The sequence below is a fragment of the Mobula hypostoma genome, chromosome 15, assembly GCF_963921235.1.
Source record: "Mobula hypostoma chromosome 15, sMobHyp1.1, whole genome shotgun sequence".
NCBI classification, from domain to species: domain Eukaryota; kingdom Metazoa; phylum Chordata; class Chondrichthyes; order Myliobatiformes; family Myliobatidae; genus Mobula; species Mobula hypostoma.
This window is the reverse complement of record NC_086111.1, coordinates 53,745,090-53,763,397: the sequence shown is the minus strand read 5'-3', so window position 1 is coordinate 53,763,397 and position 18,308 is coordinate 53,745,090. Positions and strand designations below refer to the sequence as shown.

At 37.3% G+C, this 18,308-nt stretch overlaps 1 protein-coding gene across 3 annotated transcripts in view; it reads right to left on the bottom strand.

Annotated features, from left to right (window-relative positions):
• Positions 1-5,042: 5,042 nt before the first annotated feature.
• The window catches only part of LOC134356860 (ERC protein 2), an 878,083-nt gene continuing 864,817 nt past the window's right edge, over positions 5,043-18,308 (bottom strand). For all 3 annotated transcript variants that reach the window (XM_063068069.1, XM_063068071.1, XM_063068070.1), the window contains one exon: positions 5,043-7,301. In XM_063068069.1, coding sequence (XP_062924139.1) covers positions 7,164-7,301 — 138 coding nt within the window. In that variant the 3' untranslated portion in view covers positions 5,043-7,163. The remainder of the gene's footprint in view (positions 7,302-18,308) is intronic.

Genomic DNA, 18,308 nt, shown 5'->3' with positions numbered 1-18,308 from the left:
CTGACAGTTACTGGATTTTTTCTTCTCTGTTTCAATTAAACTACAAATATTTCTTCTTCCTTTGACCCCTCAATCTAGCTATTGCTTACAGTTCATACCAGTTTTAATCAGTACTAGGTTTATAATGAATATTTTAATCTATTCCAAATGTGATCTCTCTGATGATCTTCACAATTGTATTCTAGAAGTTTCCTCTTCAGCCTACACTAAGGCAGTCTAATTTCATACTCATTTGTACATTTCACAGTGCGACCTATTCAAATGTTCCCAAAGTGAATGTTATAGCAAACAATTAATATTGGTCTTCCTTGTACCGTGGCCTAGTATGGAAGCAACAATGCCCCAGAATGGAAAAGCCTACAAAAAGTGATGGATGCAACGCAGTCTATCACAGGAAAAGCCCTCTTCACCATTGAATACAGTTACAAGAAGTACCACCCCAAAAAAGCAGTTTCTATCATCAAGCACCCACACTATCCAAGCACTGTTCTTCTTGACACTGCCATTGGAATGGAGGTATAGGTGCCTTAGGTCCCAACACTACCAGGTTCGGGAAGTTATTACCCTTCAATCATCAGGCTCCTGAACCAGTGTGGCTAACTCCATCAACCTCAATTCTGAACTGATCACTGAACACTGAACACAACCTATTGACTCACTTTCAAGGGCTATACAACTCATGTTCTTATGTGCGTATGTATGTATGTATGTAATTAGTTATTTGTTATTCCTGCTCGTTTTTTTTTGTATTTGCAAGTTTTGTCTTCTTTTGCACATTGGTTGCTTGTCAGTCTTAGTGTGTAGTTTGTCATTGATTCCACTGTATTCCTGTACCTAATAAAGTGGCCACTGAGTGTATGTTCATGGACTTCTGCTGCTGTAGCCCATCCACTTCAAGGTTTGATATGTTGTGTGTTCACAGATGCTCTTCTGCACACCACAGTTGTAATACATAGTTAGTTGAATTGCTGTCACCTTCCAGTCAGCTTGACCAAGTCTGGCCATTCTCCTCTGAACTACCAGGTTCGGGAAGTTATTACCCTTCAATCATCAGGCTCCTGAACCAGTGTGGCTAACTCCATCAACCTCAATTCTGAACTGATCACTGAACACTGAACACAACCTATTGACTCACTTTCAAGGGCTATACAACTCATGTTCTTATGTGCGTATGTATGTATGTATGTAATTAGTTATTTGTCATTAACAAGGCGTTTTCTCACACAGATCTGCCACTTTTTTTGTGTTTTTTGCACCATTTTCTATAAACCCTATAAGCTGTTGTACATGAAAATCCCATGAGATCATCAGTTTCTAAGGTACTCAAACCACCCCATCTGGCACCAATAATCATTCCACAGTCAAAGTCACTTAGATCTTATTTCTTCCCCATTGTGATGTTTGGTCTGAACAACTAAATCTCTTGACTGTGCCTGCATGCTTTTATGTATTGAGTTGCTGCCTCATGATTGGCTGATTAGATATTTGCATTACCTAGCAGGTATATAGGTGTACTTAATAAAGTGACCACTGAGTGTACATACTTTGATAATACATTTACTTTGAACTTTGAACATTCTAGTAAATTGAAACCAAGGCTAATGTTGCCCTTGCACTTCAATTAGAGAAATTTAATTTAGAAAGTTTAGAAATTCAGTTGCACCTTGAAGTGAGTGTCTGGAATGGACAGGATGGGAGGGAGATGTTGGTGTAGTGATGTCTGCAAATGAGGACTTCTAGGTGCAAAATGAAATTCTCATTCACAGATTTTGAAACAAGCACACAAACAGTATCATTTATTGGCTTTGGTCTTCTTGGAGAACTTTGGTGCTGCAAGCTGGTGGAAAAATAGGACCACTATTATGTTATTTTAAACTCTGTAAGCACCTCTTGAAGAGCAATTTATTCAGACTGGGAATGACAGAGAAAAATAGAGAAAAGAGTACAAGAGCAGAGATTGTTCCCGGGACACTTGATGGATGATTGAAGGTCCTGCCCCAACTGGAGGCAAGAATCCCTGGATGATGGCAAACCTCAGGAGTGGCACAAGTTCCCTAATAATATTGACCAATTAGATGCAAACAACAGGAATTCTGCAGATGCTGGAAATTCAAGCAACACACATAAAAGTTGCTGGTGAACGCAGCAGGCCAGGCAGCATCTCTAGGAAGAGGTGCAGTCCTGACGAAGGGTCTCGGCCTGAAACGTCGACTGCACCTCTTCCTAGAGATGCTGCCTGGCCTGCTGCATTCACCAGCAACTTTTATGTGTGTTGCTTGACCAATTAGATGTCTGTTCTACACCTGCAGAAACTTACTCTACATGATGCAACTTTTAGGGTCATACATAGTCTTGCTTGACATGTTAATACAAATACTAAGTTGCTTCCTTAAATTATTGTTGTGAAGAGAAGTTTGGAGGTTTTATTTTACTTCAGAAATGCATTAAAACATTAACTTTAAAAGTCTTTTCAGGATATATGAAGCTTGCAACATTGCCGAGTTACATTTTTTGCATAAGTTACATCCAGTTGTCCTACAATGCTGATTGGTTTTTTTGAATACCAGTTATAGTAGAGTGGCTTTTAGAGTCGTCACAGTGTAGAACAGAAATCAGTAAATAATTTCATTTTTATGAATTTTGGCAGTATTCATTGTAATTTTTCTGAAACATGCATAAATTGCCAGCTATAATTAGCCTAAGTTAACAATTTGCCAGAGTGGGATTTGAACAGCTGGTGGTGGGATCACTCGCTCAGTAGCAAAACATCTATATTAACATTCTGATTACCAGTGTTCATCAATTGTGTTTAAGATGTTTAACTATAAAAAATAGTTCGAGGGGTTCATGATCAAAATTCAGACATAACGAATTAATTTTAATAATGTATATTTTTTTCTTTATAGATCCAATAAAGTACCATGTTTCAACATTGATCCATAATATTTGCTAAACTGAAGATGACTTAAAACTTTGTTGTTAGATTTCTAATTTAAATTTATAAAAAATATATTTTGATGAAAATCTTAATACAATAATTGTTTATTTTCAAATTATTTTAACTATCTTACCTTGGGTTTATGTAGCGTTCTTAAGTATTCTAGGTAGTATATGTACTTTTTCCTTATTATTGAGATAATAACCAGGGTCTGTTTAGAATATAACTTTGATTTTGTTGTACTTTCATTCTGAAGTCCCTTGATATTTGATTAGCCAATGGTGACACTATGCAAACTATTATGTGCAATGATATCTATATTTCAGATCCTAAATCACAAGAGTTTAGCAGTCAAATGTGTATAAAATAGATAACATACATTTTTCATATTTTAATAATTGGAGCATGCAAAATGAAGTAAGAATAATGGAAGAAGGATATAGAACACACAAAGGTTTTGAGTTTTTTTAAGGATTAAAAAGATTAAAGATTAGCTTTCTTTGTCACATGCACATTGAAAAATCAAAACATACAGTGAGGTGCATCTTTTGCGTCAACAACCAACACAGTCTGGGGATGTGGTGGGTGCAGCCTGCATATACTGCCAAGGCCGATGCCAACATAGCATGCTCACTACTAATCCATCCCATACGTCTTTGGAACGTGGGAGGATCCCAGAGCACCTATTGCAGTCACGGGGAAAGCATTCATGGTTAACAGACAGAAGTGGCAATTGAACTGCTGATCGCTGGCACTACAAAGCATTGTGCTAACCGTGCCACCCTGATCACTTACATCAGTGTGATTTCTATGGAAATAGCAGCAAAACATTCTCAGTAATAGCATTAGCTCTCATTTGACTTCTGTAAATTTTTCAATCAGATAAACGATTATGCAGAAATATTTGCCTTACGATATATATATTGTTGAGGGCACGAACTGAGTGATTGGCCTTAAGGTAGGTCACAAGCTGAGGAACTGGCATTTGTTTTAACCTTGGATCAATCGCTTCAATTTATTGAACTTTTGATAGTTCTGATTGGCAAACTAACGTGATGAAGTTTAATATAAACAAGTAGGAGGTGTTGCACTTTGAGAGGTCAAATGTAAAGAGAAAGAATACAGTAAGGAGCACTGGAGTACAAAGTGGTCTTAGATTACAAGTCCATAGCTCCCTGAAATGGTAACACATGGATAGGGTGGTAAGGAAGACGTATGGCATGCTTGCTTTCCTCCGACCAAGTATTGAGCATAAAGATTGGAAAGTCATGATGAAGCTGAATAAAACTTTGGTTTGGGTCACATTTGGAGTGTTATGTGTAGGTTTGGCTGACACATTATAAGGAGAATAAGGGGGCTTTGGAGAGGGTGCAGAAAAGGTTTATCAGGATATTCCTTGAGATTAGAGAGTATGATCTATAAGGAGAGGTCAGACAATCTTTAGTTTTCTCCGGAGTTTCACAGACTGATGTAAGACCTGAGAGAAGTTCATAAAATTATGAGAGGCATAGATAGTGTAGGTATCCAGGGTCTATTTCCCAGATTGGAAATATCAAGTACTAGAGGTCATAACTTTAAAGTGGTTGAGGAGACTTTAAAGGAGACACATGAAACAAAATTTTGTTTTCCAGAGTGTGGTAGGTGCATGGAATGGATTGCCATGGAGTGTGGTGGAAGCAGATACGATAGTGATATTTAAGAGGCATTTAGCTAGGCACGTGAGCATTCAGGGAACGGAGGGCTATAGATCATGTGGAAGCACAGCAGTTTAGTTTAATTTGGCATCAAGGTCTGCACTAACATCTTGGGCCCATGGGCCTAAACTGTGCATTGCTGTCCTATGTCCTATGTTCTAAGGAGTCATAAATGAAAACCAAGATGCAGGTTCAAGGAGGGAAAATCTGACATATTAAAACTCCAGGCTCTGCCACAAAATCACTGAAATGTACTAATTATCACTCTGGACAAAACTTTCCCAATTAGAAGTGACTAAATGGAAAATATGTCACATAAGAAAGGAGGTAAATAGTGAGTGGAGAAGCTTACATTAATTGTTGATGAGTAACTTAGAGTCTTAAAAAAACTTAAAAGCAGGAATTCCACAAAAAAGTAATTTTCTTTATTAAACAACAACTGTAATATCAGAAAGAAAGTTTTATTTAATGAATATATAAACAAGCTGGGCAACACTAAATATTTCTTGCACATTAATAACAATGTTTTGAACCTTATATACCCCTACATGTCCACGAGATAATGATGCACAGTAACAGTTTTAAAACATGCCCATGGTGATTAACCTTACTCAAGGATTCCTTTTGGTACCATGTCAACATCTTCACTATATATCAACAGCAGAGCCCATGACATGCCACGAACTTGAAAAGAATAGGACAAGAAGGATACTAAAATCTGACAGAACACATATAAGAGGCAACCTGGAGAATTGCTGATATACATATTCCAGCACATCACATTCAAACACCATTCTACACAATTACATTGCAGATAAGCACTGTGTCAATATTTTATGATTTGCTTGTAAAGACTATTAGGAAATTATATTTTTATCCACTTTCAAATAAAAGTCAAACAGAAATTGCGTGCATTTTGATACACAAATCTCAAATACAAAAATTACTGTACAGTAATTGACACAGTATATAATACAGGCGTGATAACGATCAGAACACCAGTCAAGTTATTTATCTGAAAACAAGCGAATGGAAAAGAGAAGTTGCATTAATGATAATCTTTTTTTTTGTTAGGACTCAAAGCAAGATGTTTACCAATGACACAAAACTAAAACGTTACCGTCAGTTTGTCACAGTGTTTATCTTAACCAGTGTTCTATGCCAAAGTATCAAAAGAAATTTCCTTGAAATTCTGTAAAACATGTAACAAGAATTGTTCTTTTCCATTGGTAGAACAGTTTTCTTATCCCCCAAAAGTCTTGTTTTGATACCCTGATTTGAGGTTCACTTTTCCATCAGTATCACTATAATCTGGGGACAATTTAATTTCCCCAACTGTTCCAAAATTGGCACATTACATATAAATAAACTAACAGCTAAACATCACTGTTTTATGCTTTTAACTATGACATTTACTTAAGATTAGGTCCTTGTGGTAAGAATTTCCTACTTCAAGTATTCAGTTGGACTATAGAACATAGAGAACTGCTTGTTAGGGCACTCAAAGGATCACAACCCCAATGTGACAACTGTGTTGCTTACTGCTTCTTGTTGTCTGTGTTCTCTAGGAGTGCAAAATTTGCCAGATGTGCTAAACATTTTCCTAAGAACTTTTCCCCTTTACCAGAGAAAGATCTGTGGTTTGGTTTTATTTAAGCAGTAGAAAGTTTTCTATTGCATTTCCACTCACAACAATGAAGTACCTCTGCTGCTAAGTGTGATAATGCATTAAGAATTCAAATCATATAAATGCACAAGTTTCGATACTTATAAATCAGATGTAAGATACTGTCAAGAATCTTTCATAATGAAGTACAACAGTTACCATCTGAGTACTTCACTACATCAGTAAGAAGGAAGTGCACTTCCTTCTTCCTGAACATATTCTACACATAAAACAATCCTAATCTGATAGGCCAGTTTCAGAACTTTGAGTACTCTTCCATTTCAACACTATTGTAAATCAATCATCGAATCAACATATTCAGATGTACAGTACATTTTGAGAGGCACAGGTTGTTTTTGTTCAGAAGGATAATCCTTGTCAACTGTTTGATAATTCTTTCACCTTAACAATTGAACACCTTTTACTCCTACACAAAAGCTTACTATTTAATGCATAGATGTTAAGAGCTTATAAAAGTTCTCCTCTTTCCTACCCATCTGGAAATTCGGGTGTGAGTGAGAGAATAAGATGACCCGAGGAGTTCCCTAAACCCATTATGACAGCTGAACCTGCAGAAGCTGACAATATTGGGTTGAAGGCTGAAGCTGACAAGAAAGAGCTGCAAGCAATAGGCATCTCAGGGAGGATGCATCTAATCGCGACGTGGGCTTTCAGAGTACCGACTATCTCTTAGTCATTATTGAGAAGCCAATTATATTTGGAATGATACTCGCAATACTATTAAGGTGTTTATAAATTCAGCTGGATGAAGATTGACTTTAGTTGCATAAATGCTGAATTTGGTGGTGGTGGGGCTCGTTTTAACTCACTTCATGATGTCACCATTACCTCACTTTTTACTGTATCAAGCTGCTTCTTCCAGCATTTTGATGACTTGCTCCAGGACATCCGGGCATAGATCTGAAATTCGTTGAAGCAAATTGTCTGTGTACTCCTGCAGTGCCACATTTTCCTTTTCACCTCGCTCCAGCTCCTCTGCTAGCTAGTAAAAACATCAATACACTGTTTAGATTTCACACACAAATGGACATTTAGAACAAGTTGAAGCTTTTCTAATATTAATGAGCAACATGACTGTCATTTGTTCTGTAATTGGAACCTGAAAGGTAAATAACATAGGTTGTTTCAATTCTTTTATCATAAACACTATATGTTAGATTCTACTTTAAATTCCTTAAAGAGTTCAAGGTATAAATTAATGTGTACTAAATTTTACTTTTGTACAATATGTAGAATTTAAATTATTCAAATTATTCAGATATTTCATATAAATATGGCCTTTTCTCCTTGGAGCGACGGAGGATGAAAGGTGACCTGATTGAGGCGTATAAGATGTCGAGAGGCATTGATCTTGTGGATAGTCAGAGGCTTTTCCCCAGGGCTGAAATGGCTAACATGAGAGGGCACAGTTTTAAGCTGCTTGGAAGTAGGTACAGAGGAGATGTCAGGGGTAATTTTTTTTTTACGCAGAGAGTGGTGAGTGCGTGGAATGGGCTCCTGGTGACGGCGGTGGATGCAGATACAATAGGGCCTTTTAAGAGACTCCTGGATAGGTACATAGAGCTTAGAAAAATAGAGGGCTATGAGTAACCCTAGGTAATTTCTAAAGTAAGTACATGTTCAGCACAGCATTGTGAGCCAAAGGGCCTGTATTGTGCTGTAGGTTTTCTATGTTTTCTATAAACAAGGACTGGTCATACAAATAAATGCATTATGTATTCATAACTTAGTTAAACTCTTCAGATGACAAGCCAAGCGGAACGAAGAACGTATTCCAAGTGGAGATAAGGAGAAAAAAAAAGAAAATGGGGTATGAGTCCAGATCAATAAATGTCATTGCTTCATCTACTTTAAGTTGGCAAATTAGATGTCCGTAGTTTTAGAGTCTGGGAAACAGCACATCAAAGCTATGAGATGTCTGGATTTAAGCAGAGTAACTCATGTAGTGAGACAGAATGCTTTGTTAAAAAAAAGTACTCTCTGATAGAAGAATGTTGCAGGAAGTTCATGAAATAAAAGCAGCATCCAAATTAATTTAATGAACTTTGGAATTATTTTTTAAAAAGAGAGAGAAATTGGATTTAGTTCAGAGAAACCAAAAGCTAGGAAAGATGTACACTCATAGATGATAACATTTTCATCAAAGCTATCTAAAGTTATGAGAAAACAGGTAAAGAAAGCCTTTTGCTTGCAGGTGAGTTCCTAAATCCTAATGCTCTTAAAAGAAATGGCTTGTCAAAATTGTGGATTGTCTACGAAACCCTAGGTTAGGTTAGCCAACTGCAAATGTAATTCCTTCTTTGAAAAAGAGGCAGGTGGCCAGGAGAAAAAGAAAATAAAAAGAATCTACAGGTTAGTTAGTTTACCATCTGTCCTGGGGAAGTGTTAGAAGGAATGATTAAGGGTGCTGTTGAAGATGCTACAGCAGAGAAAGATTCAAGGTGATGAGGCAAATTCAACGTAGTTTTATGAAAGGAAATCAGTTCTGACCAGATTATTTGAGTTCTTTGAAGAAGTGACATGTGCAGTGGATGAAAGGGAAGTGGTGGCTGCACTATGCTGTACTTGGAAACATAGAAGCCATTTTGTAGAGTCAAATCAAAGAGTTTATTGTCATATCTTCATGCACAGGTGCATTGAAAAAACTTACCTGCTGTGATTTTGCTGGATCAAGTGCTATTGTAGAATATAAAAGCTCAAAGCATTGTGGAGTGGCACATCGGCATGGATTGAAAATTGGTTGGCTGATAGGAAACATTCATGCATAAAGCTGTCATTCTCTCACTGGCTGAATTTAATGAGTGATGTGTCACAGGAACAAGTGGCAGGGCCTCAATATTTGAAATGAATGCTATTGAGTTAAATGAAGGCACTGAAGATATGGGTGCTAAATTTGCCGATGGCATAAAGGTGAATAGGAAAGTAAATGAGGAGGCTAAAGGTACTTGGGCAAAAATCTGGTGAATGGATTATAATGTGGCAAAATATGAAACTGGATTATATTGGCAGGAAAAATGAAAAAGCATCTTGTCTAAATGGTGAGAGATTGCAGAGTGCAGAGATGTAGTAGAGTGATCTAGGAAGACCTTATGCATGAGTAGCAAAAGGCTAGTTTCAGATACAAGAATTTAAAAAGCTAATAGAATTTTGCCATTTATTACTAGAAAAAAATAAATACAAATGTTGCGGTGATGGTTGCAGGATCAGGGTTATGCTTCGATTATAAAAGGCAGCATAGACCACATCCAGGATACTGTGTATATATTGGCTGCTTTATGAAGGAAGGATGCTAGTGGAGTGGAGTTCAGAGAAGTTTCACTAGATTGGACATTTTAGTTAACATATTGGACAGGCTAAGCTTATATCTGCTGCAGCTTTGAAGAGTGGAGGTCACACAACGAAACATACAAGGTCCCTAAAGATGGATAAGAAGGCGTTTCCTTTTGTGGGAGAACCAAGAACTAGGGGCCACTGTTTGAAAATAAGGAATCTTCTATTTACAATAGAGATGAGGTGATATGTCTTCTCTCAGTTCAAGTTTATTGTCATCTGTCTGTACATATATATAACCAAACAAAACAAACTCCTCCAGACCTCGGTGCACCCACAACGCATATATCACACACAGCACATTAACGAAAATATTACCATAAGTAAGTATGTAAATAAAATATAATTCAAAATACATGTGGTGTGCGGCACAGGTAAAGAGTAAAGCAGCATCGTGGGTCTTTGTAACTCTTCCTCAAATATGCAGTAACTTTCAATATTTCTAAAGTAAAGGTAGACAGAATCCTGATAAGCAAGGAGGTCAAAGATTATTGTAGGTAGGTAAGAAAGTAGAATTGAGAAGACAGTTAGGACAGCCATGATAGATATGGTGGAGCGTGGCCAAGTGGCCATGTGACTTCCTCCTGCTTCTAATTTATAAGACCAATGTACCTTAGATGGAAATTATCTTTGATGGAGCTGGTTTTAGTAACAGTGCAGGCACTGTTTTACAGCACTGGAGATCCAGGTTCAATCCTGAGTTTGGCATTGCCTTTTCGCTCTGACCTCTGTGAACCTTTGGATGTGCTGGTTTCTTCTGCCATCCCAAATTATTGTGGGTTGGCCACTGTAAGTTGCCCCTAATGTGTCAGTGATGTAGAATTTGGAGGGAGCTGATGAGAATGTGGGGAAAATAAAAAAATGGGATTAACGTAAGATTAGTGTAATGGGTAGTTGAAATGTCTGGCACAGACTCTTGTGGCCAAAGTGCCAGTGTCTGCCAAGTATAATTGACTCTGAGAATAGAATCATCAGTAAGCAAAAGATCCCAACTATTGTTGGACTTGTGAAAAATGGAAAATCTGTTTTTTGAAACTTAAAGAAATAGCATTTTCATACAATAATCAAGTGGGTGAAAGTTTAAGGGCAGAGACTCAGTTTTTCTACCTGTGAAAGGGACAAGGTGTGCGAACACTGATGGTCTGAAAATGCAGGAAAATGATGAATGCAAAGCAACAACAATGGATAACAATGAGTAATGAATGCAGCCCACTGGTGACATAAAGATGTTGAGCTGGGCTGAGGACAAAACTCTGATAAAAGTCAAAAGATAGCCCACCAAGTATTGAACAGAAAGAAAACAAAATCTGAGAAGGAAATGAGTATGTACTTACATAGATGTTGTGGTATGCTACTTGTAACAACTGACTTATAAACCTGTGGTGCCAGCTCAGTAAGAAGCTTATCGATGTGCAAAAAAACAATAAATATCTTAGTAGTGCTTGAAGAGTATTTCACTATAAACAGCAAGACTACCAGAGGAAAGTCATATATTGAAACAAGAACACCTCACTCACTGACAATTTAAAAATTAACAATTTTCCTCAAAGTACGCATGTATCGATGGGATAGTAGTTTGCAATGTAAAATGCATCACCATTTGTTCCAGGGAGCAGGATGCATAGATTTGGAGAAAAGATCATTTTTTAAAAAATGTCAAAACACAGAGTTAATTTTGGTGGGGCATAACCTGACAACACAGCCTCCTCTACTGTAAAGATGAAGCCACACTCAGGTTGGAGGAACAACACCTTATATTCCGTCTGGGTAGCTTCCAACCTGATGGCATGAACATCGACTTCTCTAACTTCCGCTAATGCCCCACCTCCCCCTCGTACCCCATCTGTTATTTATTTTTATACAGACATTCTTTCTCTCACTCTCCTTTTTCTCCCTCTGTCCCTCTGACTATACCCCTTGCCCATCCTCTGGGTTCCCCACCCCCTTGTCTTTCTTCCCGGACCTCCTGTCCCATGATCCTCTCGTATCCCCTTTGCCAATCACCTGTCCAGCTCTTGGCTCCATCCCTCCCCCTCCTGTCTTCTCCTATCATTTTGGATCTCCCCCTCCCCCTCCCACTTTCACATCTCTTACTAACTCTTCCTTCAGTTAGTCCTGACGAAGGGTCTCGGCCTGAAACGTCGATTGTACTTCTTCCTACAGATGCTGCCTGGCCTGCTGCGTTCACCAGCAGTTTTGATGTGTGTTGTTAGAAATATATTAGTGGCTGCAGATAAGATCCAGCTGAGTGGTCGCAATCATAATGGAAAAAAAGGAGCAAGGTAAAGGGAGGAGACTCAGTCCAAGCCCATAGAGTAAGAGGTGGAGGAGAAAATGGAATTCAACAAAAAAAAAAATTCCTGTTTTCCTCTTTGGCCAAGCTAGCAACTGAGGCAATGAGTGCTGTATATTTAAACAATGAGAAGCTTCATAAGATATAAACAGCATGAGCCTTTGTAAAACAGTTATGAATTTTCTCTTAGTGAAGTTTTGCTGTTAATTTGTAAATGTAAGAAGAAATAAATTAGATTAGAATTCTCCAGCCTGAGCAAACCATCAGGTATAATTAACAGTGTCTTGCACGAGAACAGCAGAGTAGCAGAGATGATTTAACCAAGATGTAGTGTAAAATATGACGGAAGGAAAAATAGAACTAAAACAGCATCAACTACTTCAATAACAGAGTCCAATGGGATAATAAAAAAGCAGCAGGGTTAGTAACAAAGCTGTAATAATGTTCAAAGACAAATGTGGTTAGCTGATACTTAGGGGTCTGATTTCGGTACTTGCTGATGGTGAGGTGCTGGGTTGCAATGTTTCAGGTAAGAAAATAATGGACCCATTGCATGCAGTTTTCTTATTCACACTCTTGACTGCCCAAGTATTTTGCTCCATACAAGAGTTAAAGGTCTATGTTTTTTTCCCCATTATATGGTAAAGTATAAAGAATGTTACACATTCGAAGAGGAGGATATAAAAAAGTAATCAAGGGCTCAATAATTGATAAAATGAAGAAGGTGAAAAACAATTTAAATTAAGTATTAAAAAAGTCTTCAGGGAACAGAAGTTGTGGTAAATTGCCAAAAAGTAATTAAAGATAACATCTTTTAATTAAAACATAGTATAGGAAAAATATCAGCAATGATTGAAATTACAGATCATAAGCTTAACAAAAAATAATTCATATTGAAAATGTTGTACAGTTTCCTTATAATACCTCTACACAGTGAGGTCATTCTTAAAATTAAATTATAGTGGAGAATCAGTGATGAAGGATTAAATTCTATTTAAAACCCAAACAATGAGAAGTTGTGCAATATGCACTTTGAAGAGGTTTAAATTCATATAGATTACTTAAATCTACCAAGGTATCAAATCTCAGAGTAACTCAGCTCTTTTGTTAATAATATATGTGGCCGAAGCTTTTTTAAGGTAGAATGCAGTGAGATCATCAAACATAAATTAGCTCTAAGTTGCTGACTGTATAAAAATGCACAACCCATTCAGAAGTTATTAAGCACTAGATCATTTCTGTTTAGAAGTTATTTGCACACGCTAATTAGCTTTTCACATACAACAAAAGATAAAAGAACAATGCATTCCCACCTGTGATGGTAATTTTTTTCCACACTAACTTGATATGACCGCCACAAGAAACTGATTTTAAAAATAACATTAGCATTAACCCGCATCCCTTCAAAATTTATTTTGATATGTATGCAGAAACTGTTCATTCAAAAAGACAAGCAGGACGATAAATGTTTGCACACAGCACAAAGTATAAGTTATCCGCATCAGAAAATACTTAAAAGGGTATTAATTAAAGTATTCTCTGCCACATGTGGCATTACTGAACATTTGAGCATTTATTAAATGGAGTAAGCTAATGATCAGTGACCTAAATAACCTACCTGAACTGGAAGGTTAGCAGTACTTGTGATTATTTAATTTCATGACTTCATTAGCAAACAATTTCTCTACCCAATCTGCTGGAGTTAACATTGACATTTAATGAGTCTGTTTTCTTATATTTCATGTTAATATTTTTCAAACAAAAAGTATTGCGTCCCTGCAGAGATAAAGGCCTTGCATACATGTTAACCTACCCCTCTCTAGAGTGTAATTTTTTATAAGTACATCATAGAGAAAGGGCACACTGTTATGATTGCAATTTGAGTCTGTTTTTCTTTGGGGTTCAGCTGCACTATTATGATGTACTGAAGTTACATTTACACTGATACCCAAATAACACCAATATATTGCAAATATTAAATAAAATAATTATATTCAAAACATGCATGGATCCTCAGCAACTATTCCACTCCAAAACTAAAGTCTGCTCATTTATGAAACCAGAAGTGTTGCAGATCTCCTGACAAATCTGAATATGTTTCTTAAAAAAAAAATCTTGCTTGATCATCATAACAATTCATTATTTTGGTGTTTAAAAGTAAAATACAAGTGAAATTAAACTATCTATTTTCTCCAGGGACATTCAATATAAAATATGATACAGTTTAGCACACCTTCATTACCACATACTTCACATTCCGAAAAGTATCTGTTTTGCTGTGACCTCGGATCTGAGGCAAAAACTCCTCCCCTGATACATGTGGCCAACAAATGTTGCTTTGAACATGTGTCCAGATACCACAGCAAAAATCCAGGAATAGCATTTGAAGAAACAGCTTTCTCCATCTCTAACAAGATACACATGGCACCTGAAGGAAAGACTAAATACCAATTGGATAAATTAGCTTAACAAAACAGAAGAGTATTATTTTGTTATTGAAAAGGGAGTTTCCAGCCAAGCTCTGGTATTAAAGTTGTCTCTGGCTAAAAGTCGCAGCAGGCAGTCTGCCTGTATGAATTCCAGAATTAAATGATCATATCATAACTTGTCATCTTAGAAATTCTGCCTCAATGAATTTCTTTTTACCCTGGAGGTTTATTTATTGTCTCTGTGATCAAAGAAAAAAATGTTTTATTCTCAATTACTTATTTTTATAGATGTGATTATGTTATAGTGAAGTAGTAATTCAAAGATATGGTTTCTAACTATTATTCTTTGTGCCACCTTAAGCCAGCTCTATAGTACTAAATTTAATATTGCTATATTCCTAAACTGGGAAGCATAAACAAAGGCGTTGTTTTTTGATGTGGATTTCTATCTGATGCCTTTGTCAGCCATGAATAACAAAAAATTTAGCCAATATGTTTTTCATCACATTCTAATATAATGCAAAGGCAGAGTTAAATTTAGCTTTCAGTAAATTCTGCATATTGAAGGACAAGATGACACAGTAGGTTAATATACTGTCCTTTCACCTCAAGGAAGTGGGTTTGATTCCAACTTGGATAAATAAGATGAATGGAGAGTGTTTAGTTTGAAATTAATTTAAACAATTTTCATCTGGTCCCCAGTGGCATGACTACGGCTTAACCTGTAATAGTTACCTGTTTTAGTGCACATAAAAAAGTAAAACTGATGTGGAACGGGTGTTGGGGAGAAATAGCCTGCAATATAGGGGCAGCCAAGGCCAGGCACAATAAAAAGTAAAAAGTTGAGCTCTCAATTGTTAACTCTAAATTTCCTTGTAGAAACACCAAAGAACACATTTTAAGAATTTAAATAAATTAAATCATTGTTTTTTGAATTATTTTGTAAGCACTATTGTAGTCTCTCTCATTTTCTACATTTAATCACTCCTGCTACAAGTAGCAGAAAATGATCTGTTAATGTTTCAGCTACGTGGGAATTTTGAGGAAAATAATAACTTGGCATTCAACTCGTCCTGCTCTGAAAATGACCCAGTGGAAGTATTTGCCATTTTGAATCAAGGCTTGCATTCTTTTTAATCATTTCCTGAGAACATTAACACAGCATGTACCTTGGGAATCTGCAAAAGTATATAGGGTTTGGTGCTCTCCTCGATATACTAAGTTTTTGAAACATTCTTTATTTCCTGATAAAACATATCGTAATCATCAGTTTCAGATGTAGGCTCCAGGTCCTGTATCTGAAACTGATCACTTCTTAAGATCATCATTGCTGCCAAAACAAGGTCAAATAGATTCTACAGAACACTTACACTTCAGATTATAATCATTTTTTTCCATGGTTCATTGTACAAAAAAAACACTTAAGCATTTTGTTCATGGTGTAGAGTGGAATTTGGTTTCATTCTAGCAGAAAGTTAGAAAGCAAATTCAATCACACCTTTTAATTCAGTCCCATAAATACAAGAGATTCTGGAAATGCTGGAAATCCAGACCAATACACACAAATTGCTGAGAGGAACTCAGCAGGTCAGGCAGCATATATGGAGAGGAATAAACAACCAAGGTTTGAGTCTGGGGTTTCAGTTTATTCTCACCTAGTTAAGATACACAATTTTGCAACAGCAAATGTTGTGTTGTTTTAGAAACCTGAGGGAAAGATAAGCGGCCAGTCAATTGAAATACAACCATCCTGTCAGTGTCTTCTGCATGAACATTCAATTGTCATGTTTTCTTCAATTCAAAAGAAACAGTTAAATTTCCTGCCTCATTGTTAGTTTTTTTTTACAATACTTAGCTCAGCTTGCTCAAAATTGAAGCAGATTTTTTAAGTTATTTGTGGCAGAGAGATAGAAAACATTGACTGGAACAACAAAGTAACAAACCAGAAAGCAAAGGGCAATTTTCAGGCCAAAGACAAAAACAAAATTCACTGTGGGTGCAGGAACAAAATGGTTTCAATATAAGTGAATATTTGACTGTGGCTATTAAAATGCTGATGATGCCCATTCCTTACCGAACCTTAAGACAGTTTTCCAGTTTGTGCTCAGAATGCAATAATTGGAATTTCAACCTAATGCATTGGCAATTTATAGATGTGATCGATTAAGCTTATTTGGTCCTACCTATTAATTGGCAATGTACTGGACTGAAATGCATTCTACTTCTATTCTGGAAGGTAATCAATCTATTATTGAAGAATGATAAATGAACAAATGATATTGCCACTCAGGCAAGGGGCCCATTTTTAATTTATCAATCCCTTGTATTGATATTAACGATTTAGATGTAGGAAGTAAGTGGACATTCTGAATACAAGATAAGTTTGCCTATATGAGAGGTCTACTGTCCTGACTCCAAGAGAAACAAGTTAACTAAAAACCCTGAAATGTAATTCCCAAAATGGTTTCTTCTGCATTTACATTGAGGTTTTTGGCTTTTGACAAGGTCCCACACAGGAGATTAGTGTGCAAACTTAAAGCACACGGTATTGGGGGTAAGGTATTGATGTGGATAGAGAATTGGTTAGCAGACAGGAAGCAAAGTGTGGGAATAAACGGGACCTTTTCAGAATGGCAGGCAGTGACTAGTGGGGTACCGCAAGGCTCAGTGCTGGGACCCCAGTTGTTTACAATATATATTAATGACTTGGATGAGGGAATTAAATGCAGCATCTCCAAGTTTGCAGATGACACGAAGCTGGGCGGCAGTGTTAGCTGTGAGGAGGATGCTAAGAGGATGCAGGGTGACTTGGATAGGTTGGGTGAGTGGGCAAATTCATGGCAGATGCAATTTAATGTGGATAAATGTGAGGTTATCCACTTAGGTGGCAAGAACAGGAAAACAGATTATTATCTGAATGGTGGCTGATTAGGAAAAGGGGAGGTGCAACAAGAGCTCGGTGTCATTATACACCAGTCATTGAAAGTGGGCATGCAGGTACAGCAGGCGGTGAAAAAGGCGAATGGTATGCTGGCATTTATAGCAAGAGGATTCGAGTACAGGAGCAGGGAGGTACTACTGCAGTTGTACAAGGCCTTGGTGAGACCACACCTGGAGTATTGTGTGCAGTTTTGGTCCCCTAATCTGAGGAAAGACATCCTTGCCATAGAGGGAGTACAAAGAAGGTTCACCAGATTGATTCCTGGGATGGCAGGACTTTCATATGAAGAAAGACTGGATGAACTAGGCTTGTACTCGTTGGAATTTAGAAGATTGAGGGGGGATCTGATTGAAACGTATAAACTCCGAAAGCGATTGGACAGGCTAGATGCAGGAAGATTGTTCCCGATGTTGGGGAAGTCCAGAACGAGGGGTCACAGTTTGAAGATAAAGGGGAAGCCTTTTAGGACTGAGATTAGGAAAAACTTCTTCACACAGAGAGTGGTGAATCTGTGGAATTCTCTGCCACAGGAAGCAGTTGAGGCCGGTTCATTGGCTATATTTAAGAGGGAGTTAGATATGGCCCTTGTGGCTATGGGGATCGGGGGTATGGAGGGAAGGCTGGTGCAGGGTTCTGAGTTGGATTATCAGCCATGATCATAATAAATGGCGGTGCAGGCTCGAAGGGCCGAATGGCCTACTCCTGCACCTATTTTCTATGTTTCTATGTTTCTATGTTTTGGATTTGTTTTAATGTTGTTTCCAAAGCTGCCAATAAAATTTGTAGGCAGCAGAATAACATAAATCTATTGTGTAAGTTGGTAATGGGGATATACTGCTGTAACAAATACAGAATATAAAATATGCTTCTTCCTTTTGGTACTCCACAAACTATAAAAAAGTAAGCAGACAACAGGAATTCTGCAGATGCTGGAAATTCAAACAACTGAGTCTTTACGAAGGGTCTCGGCCTGAAACGTCGACTGTACCACTTCCT